The following is a 12614-nucleotide window of genomic DNA, read 5'->3' on the forward strand; positions in this document are numbered from 1 at the left end:
TGGCAATGGATCCTGGCTACTAAAGGATTTTCTTTCCCCCTCCAAATAATTTTAAGATAAATAACATGGCACTTACCTGCACTCCTGAATGTCCGGCAGGAGGACCAGTCACTGGTATGAAAGGAAGCCGTTCCACACAGGGACCTGTGGACAGAAGAAGTGAACAGAGTAAGCCTACTCTGTCATTCTGAATGAGGGCAGCAATCTGTTAAGAAAACACAGTGGGGCCCACCCAACAAGTTCTTAACTGCTTAAAAGCTACCACAGCCCTGCTGAAGAGACTAACGTGGAATACAGCTAAACCCAATTGTCAGGAAGATAAGAGCAAGCCTGCTCAGGCTTCCAATAAAACAAAAAATATTGATAGAAGAATCTTATCAGACACCAAATGACTTTGCCTCTAGTGCAAGGAGGAGGTTAAGAGAATGACTGGGGTTTGTGGGAAGGGAAGTGATACTTAACAGCTTTGCTGTGGTGCTCTTTGCCTCCTCCTGCTGGCCAGGAGTGATATTCCCAACAGTAATTGATGATTTTGTGGACTCACGGTGTCTTAAAGGGACAGTCAACACCAGAATTTTTGTTGTTTAAAAAGATAGATAATCCCTTTATTACCCATTCCCCAGTTTTGCGAAACAAACACTGTTATATTAATACACTTTTTACTTCTGTGACTAAGTTGTATCTAAGCATCTTCTAACCGCCCCTAATCACATGACTTTTAGTTATTATCTATTGACTTGCATTTTAGCCAATTAGTGCAGTGTCTGCCACTAGCCACGGGCGTGATCACAATGCTATCTATATGGCCTACATGAGCTTGCTCTCACCTGCTGTGAAAAGTAAATAAAATAGAGGCGGCCTTCAAGGGCTTAGAAATTATCATATGTGCTTTCCTAGGTTTGCTTTCAACTAGAATACCAAGAGAACAAAGCAAAATTGTTGATAAAAGTAAAGTGGAAAGTTGTTTAAAATTAAGTTGAAAAATTAAAGTTTTTTTTGGACTTGACTGTCCCTTTAAGAAAGAAAATGCATTTTATACTATCATTATAGCCGGGGCTAGCCTTCTTCTTTGACGACTTAAGCCCATATTGGCTCCTATAAATAAGGCAAATGGTGGGTGGAGTTTGACTATTCTTAAATAATTGCAGAAAAAGAGATGTTAATTTGTTTTAAAAATGTTGAGACTTGGCTGATATGTTATTCTTTAACAACACAGCAGTAATTACAAGGTGTATATTGCCCTTTAAGCCATGCTCTGTGCCAGACAGACCTTAACAATACACTGCACAATGTTATCTGCTGGTACATCGTACATCATTTAGGATTGTAAGAGCTTTTTTCTCTACTTTTTCAGTTACAGTAATGTGTATCTTCATATAGGTCATAATATTCATTATATTATTCACATATATCTATAGCTAATATTTTTATGCTACAGTTAAAGTTCAGGCAAAACTAAAGAAGATATAACTTGCTACTCAGTATGAACTATACGTACCACTATAATGATGACTTCTATAGCTGAATAAACCAAAAGTTTGAATAATCTTCTAAGTAAATGTGCAATGAAAAACGTCTCAGTAGTTAAATTGTAATATTAAATATGCTGTACAGGAGCTAAGACCCATAATTAGAGCATATCTTAGTTTATAGCTTCCTGCTGTTTGTAAAAAAGGGTTATGTCAAAATCTGCTCAACTCCTGATTTCCCCCAGTATTCCTCAGATGACTCGTTTCCCCACAGAGATACTCGCAACTTGATCATTCACTACTTCCTTTATATGGTTTCCTTTATATGATTTTCTCAGAAAATACCCTCTGGTGATTCTTCTTTTCTGGGAGCTTAACTGATGACAATCTGAGAATATGAATCTCTATTAAAGCCAAAACAGACACTTTGGGGCATATTTATAAAGTTCTGTATGGAGCTTGAAGTCCCGTGTTTCTGGCGAGCCTTCCGCCTCACCAGAAACACAAGTAATGAAGCAGCAGTCTAAAGACCACTGCTCCATAACCTGTCCGCCTGCTCTGAGGCGGCGAACAGACATTGCCGAAAATCAACCCGATCCAATACGATCGGGTTGATTGATACCCCCTGCTGGCGGCCGATTGGCCGCAAATCTGCAGGGGGCAGCGTTGCACCAACAGTTTACAAGAACTGCTGGTCCAATGATAAATGCAGAGAACGTATGCTGTCGGCATTTATCGATGTGCGGCGGACATGATCTGCAATATCGGATAATGTCCGCTTGCACATTAATAAATAGGCCCCTTTGTCTTTTGTAGCTACTGAAGATTTAGTAAAAATAATCATTACAATTATTCTCCTTCTCATAAGGGAAAGGTTAATTAATATTTATAAGGAATCCCTAGGTTTTTAATGAATGTTCTAAATAGGCACTGGATATAATGTATAATGTATATTATAGGATCTTTTCAGCCAGAGAATTCCAACATGCTGGCTAAGCATCGCTGTTTCATATAAAATGTACAGACATTTAATTGAGCTTTGTATTAAAAAGAAAACTATTAAAAAGCACAGTCATGATAAGTCATTATGTTGTCAAATACTAAACTGTTTTTTATGGTTGAACAAAGGTCTTACTTTTGTGAAGTTTTAAAATTGTATAAGACATAGCAGTAAGGACTCTGTCTCCTTCAAGTATGTAGATGTCCCATATTCTTAAGTTAAGGGTGAATGGAGTCTGCAAAACAAAAACAAGATCATTATTAATTCAGTTATTTATTGCTATAATTTCTTTAAACATTAAAGGAACATTACATTTCAAATTCCCCTGTTTAGTGTGGGGGATGTAAAATAAGCATCCATGTCTTCACTTTATCAGTGTTCAGGACAGCCCACCTATTTCCTCTGAATTTAGAGCTTCAAATTAGCTTAGGTGTAATTTTGTTTTTAATGGACCAACAAAATCAAGGTTTTTTTATTCCATAAGCTTTCAAGACCTCATCTGAAGAAGAGACCTGTGAGGTCTTGACAGCTTATGGAATAAAAAAAACCTTGATTTTGTTGGTCTACTAAAAGTATCACAATCTACTAAAGGAACATTCTATGTGGGACCAGTACGGCAACAACCCCTTTTCTGTTACGTCAAATGAGAATCCACAGTGTGTGGTGACATCATTGGGCTCAAACTCAATGGAGTCGCTTGCAAAGGGTAAGTGCCCACTGGTAGAGGCACTTCCTCATTGCTTTTATGCTAGACAAGGTCTCTTATGAAGCCCCAAACAAGTTTCCGCATGCAGAAACAAAATGATTGACAAGCAGGAACAACCAATAGGTATTACGGAAACATTTACCCGGTCTAGGAAGCACTGGAAAAACCATTTCATTGTGTACAGGCTTGTGTAGAGTTCCTGGGACTCCTAGAAAATTTAGAAGCATAAATAAGTACATAATACAGTACAATAAAATATATACTATTAAACTAGTTAGTGTTGTAAGAGAACACATTAAAGTGAAAGCCAATTTGAAGATCCTGGAATAACGCTATGCATTCACCTAGTAGCAAACTATCTAGTCGCTAACTCTTTTTTTTAATATTTGTGACTAGTTTCTAAATATTTATGTTTTATATATCCTACCATTTGCAATGTTCCTCCGCCCCCTGCTCGTTTCCTGCTTTTGGTGTGTTACACGTAAGAGCGGTCCCACCCACTCTACACATAGTGTTCCCTGCTTGCTCTTGTGAACAAAATTTCTAGTGTATGTGCAAAAATATGCTGTACGCTCGGAATCAATGTGGATGCAGTGATGTAATTAGATGGGTTTCCCTGTTCATTTAAATGCGCATGCGGGTATCACGCAACACGCTTCCTTCACACGGAGTAAATTCAGTGATAGCTGCATGCGCATTTGAACATGGGGGCGTTGATAGAAAGGTTTTAGACGCCACTGGGGGACAAATCAAATAGTTATATCAACATTTGTCATAGCACACCCCTTTTTTTTTTATGCGGGTGGAGTAACGGGGAGGTTGTTTTGCGGCTTCAAAGGTACATAACTAGGCGAACTAAGCAGCTTTAAAAAAAATATGAATTAAAGTCAACATATTTTTACATGTATTTTTATGTCAGATATAGTGATTATGTATAGTTTACTTTCACATTAAATAAGTACATAATACAATACAATAATATATACTATTAAACAAGGGCGTGTTGTAAGAAAAATTCATTAAATTAATATCATTCTGGAAACACAAAAATTATGGTATGTCATTTTAGCTGAATTAAACAAATAAAAACAAAGTGAAACCTATGAAAGATTGATATTATAGTGCATATATCCAACTCCTTATTACCGTTATGCACGCAGACAATCTCTGAAGGAGAAAGAGGAATGTTGCTGTGGCGGATAGAAGGAAGAGGTAGTGCGCCACAAAGAGGAAGTTACAAGCAATGTGGGGAGAGAGCTAAATGCATCGATTGTGTGAAACAAGTTATGAAACCTGTTTTGTTTTTTTGTTTAAGAGAAAAGTAACATTTAACTTAACATAGTAGAAGCAATGGGTTCCCATGTGTATTGCTATACAAGGATAGTCAAGGCTTTTCATGCATTTTGATTTCCTTGTTTGACTTGTAGGGCCAGAATGGACATCAAAAAAATAAAAAAGATATATCCCTCATATGAGCAATGCTTAAGCTAGATATATGCCCTTGTTTGGCAGTGATACCACACACACACACACACACACACACACACACACACACACACACATATATATATATATATATATATATATATATATTTATTTATGTGCATATACATCATTCACGCAATCATTTAAACAATAGCTTCCTAATCTCTCTGTACATAAGAGGCGGTAGAGTTAAAGTGATGGCAATCTCTCCCCTATTTCAAATCAAATCAGTAATGTTAGTGATATTTTATAATATTTAAATATAGAAAGAAAAAATACCAGGATATATATTAATACCCTAGAACAGCAAGGGATTCAAAAAGGCACACAAAAAAGGACTTTTAAACTTTACAATTTATTTCCCAAAAAATACAATTCAGTATAAAAGCTTTATCTGTCAGTGTCAAACACCACAGTGGAAGGCGAAGTCTAACTTAGAACAGTTAAAGTGCAAAATAACCTAATTCTCTCCCTGTTCTATGTCAAAAGTATACACCACTAAATGAAGGTGTTAACCAACAAAGATAATATGCAACCTAAGTATATACTTAACCAACTGCTAGGACATGTGTTATGTTAGGCAACATGCATATATACATAAACAACCAAAGTCCATACATAAACGTAATATGGGTTCTGCTTGAAGTGCTAAAGCGCTTTTGTTATATACGAGCACATCTCCTCAATGCTGTGTGATTAAACCGCAGCTATTCCTGCTGCATATACGGTCATTCACAAATGTAACTTCTTAAGTGAAATAGAGAGGCACTTAGCTTAGACTTTTCCGTTATGCTGTTCCCAACGGCTTTCAGCTTGCAAACGCTTGTGATGACTCCTTTGCATGTGACGTAACACAAAGTGGGAGTGGCGGATCGTCACCAGGGACTGTAAGTGGCTGCAGGCGGAAGAAACCTTTTCCATAGGTCAAAGGACGCCCAGTTGAATCGGCATATCGCCGTGAAGCTTATTAAGGTTTCTGACAGGGTGAAATACCAAGATGTACCGTGTACAGTCACCTCTCATATAGGCAAATCCTCACCGCATTCCAATAGCACACTTTAAAACCGCTCACTCCACCGCCGGAACCAAATCAGCACATAAGCAAATTACTTGGACTTAACTGCTGCATACATGTAGCCAAAGTGTCTCTTTGCAAGCAGATGATTCAGGGAACAGGTTAAACTTTTGCACTGAAACTCAAGACCCAGAGTACAGTCGACTTATACCTGGGTTTCAAAACACATAGTGCCAACGCACGTTTCTCCCCCACCTCCAGTATGTGTGTCAGGGGATCATCAGGGCATGTAGAGTCCTCACCGGACATCCTGTTTTATAAAGATACCCGATTACTTACAAGTGATTATCCCACACAGCCTTACAGTTTCTTAAAGCTGTATTGCATTTAACCCTGTATGAATAAAGGATAAACAACAGAGCTCTATATTGTGTGAAATACTTATTTTGGTACAACATAATTCCTAGTTACCCCCAAAAGTTTCTACACAATAACGATTAAATAGAGTTCACCCTCAGTTTTGGCATACACTCCAAATGGATGCTTAAGCATTACATATAGTTATTTATAAGAAGTGGGTATATTCCAGCTTATCATTCAGACCTTTTGGGATTCTAGTTCCCAGTCTGTAAATCCATTTGGCCTCTTTTTGTAAGAGGACGCTGTCATTATCACCACCACGTCCATTCGGGATACCTTTATCTATGATAATAAACTTTAATGAATCTACATTGCTATTATGTACAGTACAGAAATGTCTGGCAACATTTGTATCCCCGGAATGGAGTATATCATCCCTATGCTCCTGTACCCGGTCCTTCACCATTCTCTTGGTTTTTCCAACGTAGAAGGCCGGGCAGGAGCACCGTAGAAGATAAATTACCCCTTCCGATCTGCAATTAAAGAAAAATTTAATATCAAAAATCTTTCCATCCTGAACAGAGAATTGTTTTGTGCTATCCATGTGAGCACAGTATACACAGTGCCCACATGGAAAACTACCTCTAATACCTCTGTCCTTTCTTAGCCAATCCGAAGCAGAAGGACCCCTTGAGAATTGACTTCTCACCAGTTTGTCCTTTAAACTCTGTGCCTTCCTGGCTGTTAGGAGTGGGGTATCTCCTATCACGCTTTTCACCTTGTCATCTAGGGATAAAATGTGCCAATTTTTCTTAAAAACTGACCTGATGTTTTCCCATTGATTGTTGAAATTAGAAATGAATCTAATCTCACTTTTTTCCATTTTGGAGTTATTTCTATACAGAAGGTCATCCCTAGACATATTTCTAGCTTTCCAGAGGGATTTCTTAAGACACTTATTCGAGTAACCTCTTTCTAAGAATCTCTCTTTCATCAGCGACGCATGAGTGTCAAACTTTGTATTTTTTTTTTGTATTTAGTGATATTTTAGATGGAGTTTCATTCATCAGTTGTAATGAAGATGCGCTATAACTTACTTTTTAATATAGATATGAACTTCAAATACTGTGATCTCCGCCACCCCCTTCAAAAGTAATTTTTTCTCTGAGCTAACGGTTTGAATTGTTGTTCAATCAGTGCTCTCCCCATATGGCACTTTTGTTGTAGCTAGAGCGCTGATTGGACAACAATTTGTACCTTTAGCTCACAGAAAAATTTACTTTTGAAGTGGGTGGGGTATTTGAATTTAAATCTTTATTATAAAGAAAGTTATAGTGCAACTTCATTACAACTGATAAATTAAACTCCATCTAAAATATCACTTTACTGATTTGTCTAATGTTTAGCAGCCTTGCTCAGCACGGGGCAGCAGATGCTTCTTGTGTGGCCCAAACTAGCTGGAAACCTACTGAGACTTGTTTTACATCAATGGTCCTCATTTGTGAGTGTGTACTTTTCTGTACAACAAAACTTATTAAACTTGATTAAGTTAAAGGGGCAGTCAATTCCAAAATAAGCTTTCATGATTCAAATAGGGCATGCAATTTTAAACAGCTTTCCAATTTACTTTTATCACCAATTTTGCTTTGTTCTCTTGGTGTTCTTAGTTGAAAGCTAAACCTAGGTAGGCTCATATGCTAATTTCTTAGACCTTGAAGGCCACCTCTTATGTGAATGCATTTCAACAGTTTTTCACCACTAGAGAGCGTTCGTTCATGTGTGCTATATAGATAACATTGAGCTCATGCACGTGAAGTTACCTAGGAGTAAGCACAGATTGGGTAAAATGCAAGTCTGCCAAAAGAACTGAAATAAGGGGGCATAGGCTTAGATACAAGGTAATCACAGAGGTAAAAAGTGTATTATAACTGTGTTGGTTATGCAAAACTGGGGAATGGGTAATAAAGGGATTATCTATCTTTTTAAACAAACAACAAAAATTCTGGTGTTGACTGTCCCTTTAAGTACTTTAATTAAGTATTTTGAAAAAAAGTTCAAACAATAGGCTATCCTTAAGTTACATAATACTACGCATAGTGCTGAATATATAAATTGTTATCATTATGGTACTGATCATCTTTCTCCTTACAATAAAGTTCAGAAAAGTTGTTCAAAAGTGAATTATTAGCCTTTTAAACTGGCGGTAGTTCATCTCGCAATAAATTCATAATTATCTATGTATTTCTAATGGTATATAACTAAATTTGTACTAACTGTAAAACTAATGTGAACATCATCATCTGGTTGTAAATATTACGATTATAAAAACCATCAAGAATTGCTCTTTATGTAGAAAACAATGACCAGTGATTTAAATTGTTTTAATTTAAAGCAAAACACCCTTGATACAAAGTTTGATATGGAATCTGAGGAAGACACTCATAGAAATGGAAAGCAAGCGCGCAACTCTGCTTTGTTTAAACGGTGGTTTTACAAGTGTGAGGCGGACCTCCCTAGAGGGGCTCTAGAGCCTATAAGGGGAGGTGCAGTTTTCAAAGTGTGAGGCGGACCACCCTAGAAGAGCTCTAGAGCCTAGAAGGGGAGGCACGGTTTTCAAAGTGTGAGGTGGACTTCTCTAGAGGAGCTCTAGAGCAGGGGTCAGTAACCTTGGGCCCCCAGATGTTTTGAAACTACATTTCCCGTGATGCGGATACACTCTTTAGGCTGGGGACCCAAGGTTGCCACCCCCTGCTCTAGAGCATATAAGAGGAGGCGCAGGAGCAGTGACACTTTGCACTATCTTATGGAAACCACAAGCAGCAGATGACTTTGGCAAAACATAAAACATTTTTTAAGAGCCAACAACGAAACTTGCCCTGTCATGGTGGAATAAGCAAAAGGTAGGTGGTTCAAACACTGCATAGCATCTCGATCTGTAACTTGCATTTAAAACAGGAGTCACAAAGTGCAAATTAAAAAAAAATACTCTTGAGAGCTATGTGTGAATCCTGGATCAGATGTAAATTCCACAAGTAACATCTATTATGTGGGGCGCGGTCTCATCAGAGGGGAGGCCCACCACCTATGGCTGAAAATTCATGGTGTAGAACTATTTGTTTTGCAAAAACAGAATTTATGTTTACCTGATAAATTTCTTTCTCCAACGGTGTGTCCGGTCCACGGCGTCATCCTTACTTGTGGGATATTCTCTTCCCCAACAGGAAATGGCAAAGAGCCCAGCAAAGCTGGTCACATGATCCCTCCTAGGCTCCGCCTACCCCAGTCATTCGACCGACGTTAAGGAGGAATAATAGCATAGGAGAAACCACATGGTACCGTGGTGACTGTAGTTAAAGAAAATAAATTATCAGACCTGATTTAAAAACCAGGGCGGGCCGTGGACCGGACACACCGTTGGAGAAAGAAATTTATCAGGTAAACATAAATTCTGTTTTCTCCAACATAGGTGTGTCCGGTCCACGGCGTCATCCTTACTTGTGGGAACCAATACCAAAGCTTTAGGACACGGATGAAGGGAGGGAGCAAATCAGGTCACCTAAATGGAAGGCACCACGGCTTGCAAAACCTTTCTCCCAAAAATAGCCTCAGAAGAAGCAAAAGTATCAAACTTGTAAAATTTGGTAAAAGTGTGCAGTGAAGACCAAGTCGCTGCCCTACATATCTGATCAACAGAAGCCTCGTTCTTGAAGGCCCATGTGGAAGCCACAGCCCTAGTGGAATGAGCCGTGATTCTTTCGGGAGGCTGCCGTCCGGCAGTCTCGTAAGCCAATCTGATGATGCTTTTAATCCAAAAAGAGAGAGAGGTAGAAGTTGCTTTTTGACCTCTCCCTTTACCTGAATAAACAACAAACAGGGAAGATGTTTGTCTAAAATCCTTTGTAGCATCTAAATAGAATTTTAGAGCGCGAACAACATCCAAATTGTGCAACAAGCGTTCCTTCTTTGAAACTGGTTTCGGACACAGAGAAGGTACGATAATCTCCTGGTTAATGTTTTTGTTAGAAACAACTTTCGGAAGAAAACCAGGTTTAGTACGTAAAACCACCTTATCTGCATGGAACACCAGATAAGGAGGAGAACACTGCAGAGCAGATAATTCTGAAACTCTTCTAGCAGAAGAAATTGCAACTAAAAACAAAACTTTCCAAGATAATAACTTAATATCAACGGAATGTAAGGGTTCAAACGGAACCCCCTGAAGAACTGAAAGAACTAAATTGAGACTCCAAGGAGGAGTCAAAGGTTTGTAAACAGGCTTGATTCTAACCAGAGCCTGAACAAAGGCTTGAACATCTGGCACAGCTGCCAGTTTTTTGTGAAGTAACACCGACAAGGCAGAAATCTGTCCCTTCAGGGAACTTGCCGATAATCCTTTTTCCAATCCTTCTTGAAGGAAGGATAGAATCCTAGGAATCTTAACCTTGTCCCAAGGGAATCCTTTAGATTCACACCAACAGATATATTTTTTCCAAATTTTGTGGTAAATCTTTCTAGTTACAGGCTTTCTGGCCTGAACAAGAGTATCGATAACAGAATCTGAGAAACCTCGCTTCGATAAAATCAAGCGTTCAATCTCCAAGCAGTCAGCTGGAGTGAAACCAGATTCGGATGTTCGAACGGACCCTGAACAAGAAGGTCTCGTCTCAAAGGTAGCTTCCAAGGTGGAGCCGATGACATATTCACCAGATCTGCATACCAAGTCCTGCGTGGCCACGCAGGAGCTATCAAGATCACCGACGCCCTCTCCTGATTGATCCTGGCTACCAGCCTGGGGATGAGAGGAAACGGCGGGAACACATAAGCTAGTTTGAAGGTCCAAGGTGCTACTAGTGCATCCACTAGAGCCGCCTTGGGATCCCTGGATCTGGACCCGTAGCAAGGAACTTTGAAGTTCTGACGAGAGGCCATCAGATCCATGTCTGGAATGCCCCAAAGTTGAGTGACTTGGGCAAAGATTTCCGGATGGAGTTCCCACTCCCCCGGATGCAATGTCTGACGACTCAGAAAATCCGCTTCCCAATTTTCCACTCCCGGGATGTGGATAGCAGACAGGTGGCAGGAGTGAGACTCCGCCCATAGAATAATCTTGGTCACTTCTTCCATCGCTAGGGAACTCCTTGTTCCCCCCTGATGGTTGATGTACGCAACAGTCGTCATGTTGTCTGATTGAAACCGTATGAACTTGGTCCTCGCTAGCTGAGGCCAAGCCTTGAGAGCATTGAATATCGCTCTCAGTTCCAGAATATTTATCGGTAGAAGAGATTCTTCCCGAGACCAAAGACCCTGAGCTTTCAGGGATCCCCAGACCGCGCCCCAGCCCATCAGACTGGCGTCGGTCGTGACAATGACCCACTCTGGTCTGTGGAATGTCATCCCTCGTGACAGGTTGTCCAGGGACAGCCACCAACGGAGTGAGTCTCTGGTCCTCTGATTTACTTGTATCTTTGGAGACAAGTCTGTATAGTCCCCATTCCACTGACTGAGCATGCACAGTTGTAATGGTCTTAGATGAATGCGCGCAAAAGGAACTATGTCCATTGCCGCTACCATCAACCCGATCACTTCCATGCACTGAGCTACGGAAGGAAGAGGAACGGAATGAAGTATTCGACAAGAGTCCAGAAGCTTTGTCTTTCTGGCCTCTGTTAGAAAAATCCTCATTTCTGAGGAGTCTATAATTGTTCCCAAGAAGGGAACCCTTGTTGACGGGGATAGAGAACTCTTTACCACGTTCACTTTCCAGCCGTGCGATCTGAGAAAGGCCAGGACGATGTCCGTGTGAGCCTTTGCTCGAGGGAGGGACGACGCTTGAATCAGAATGTCGTCCAGGTAAGGTACTACTGCAATGCCCCTTGGTCTTAGCACAGCTAGAAGGGACCCTAGTACCTTTGTGAAAATCCTTGGAGCAGTGGCTAATCCGAAAGGAAGCGCCACGAACTGGTAATGTTTGTCCAGGAATGCAAACCTTAGGAACCGATGATGTTCCTTGTGGATAGGAATATGTAGATACGCATCCTTTAAATCCACCGTGGTCATGAATTGACCTTCCTGGATGGAAGGAAGGATAGTTCGAATGGTTTCCATCTTGAAAGATGGGACCTTGAGAAATTTGTTTAAGATCTTGAGATCTAGGATTGGTCTGAATGTTCCCTCTTTTTTGGGAACTATGAACAGATTGGAGTAGAACCCCATCCCTTGTTCTCTCAATGGAACAGGATGAATCACTCCCATTTTTAACAGGTCTTCTACACAATGTAAGAACGCCTGTCTTTTTATGTGGTCTGAAGACAACTGAGACCTGTGGAACCTTCCCCTTGGGGGAAGTCCCTTGAATTCCAGAAGATAACCCTGGGAGACTATTTCTAGCGCCCAAGGATCCAGAACATCTCTTGCCCAAGCCTGAGCGAAGAGAGAGAGTCTGCCCCCCACCAGATCCGGTCCCGGATCGGGGGCCGATATTTCATGCTGTCTTGGTAGCAGTGGCAGGTTTCTTTGCCTGCTTTCCCTTGTTCCAGCCTTGCATTGGTCTCCAAGCTGGCTTGGCCTGAGAAGTATTAC

At 40.2% G+C, this 12614-nt stretch overlaps 1 protein-coding gene across 1 annotated transcript in view; it reads right to left on the reverse strand.

Moving 5' to 3' along the window:
- Window positions 1-12614, reverse strand: part of USP6NL (USP6 N-terminal like) — a 739612-nt gene that overhangs the window by 241881 nt on the left and 485117 nt on the right. The window contains exons 11-12 of the mRNA XM_053716462.1: window positions 3318-3383; window positions 2605-2704 (exon numbers count right to left, since the gene is read on the reverse strand). Coding sequence (XP_053572437.1) covers window positions 2605-2704; window positions 3318-3383 — 166 coding nt within the window. The remainder of the gene's footprint in view (window positions 1-2604; window positions 2705-3317; window positions 3384-12614) is intronic.

Source organism: Bombina bombina, chromosome 6 (assembly GCF_027579735.1).
Source record: "Bombina bombina isolate aBomBom1 chromosome 6, aBomBom1.pri, whole genome shotgun sequence".
Classification (NCBI taxonomy): Eukaryota; Metazoa; Chordata; class Amphibia; order Anura; family Bombinatoridae; genus Bombina; species Bombina bombina.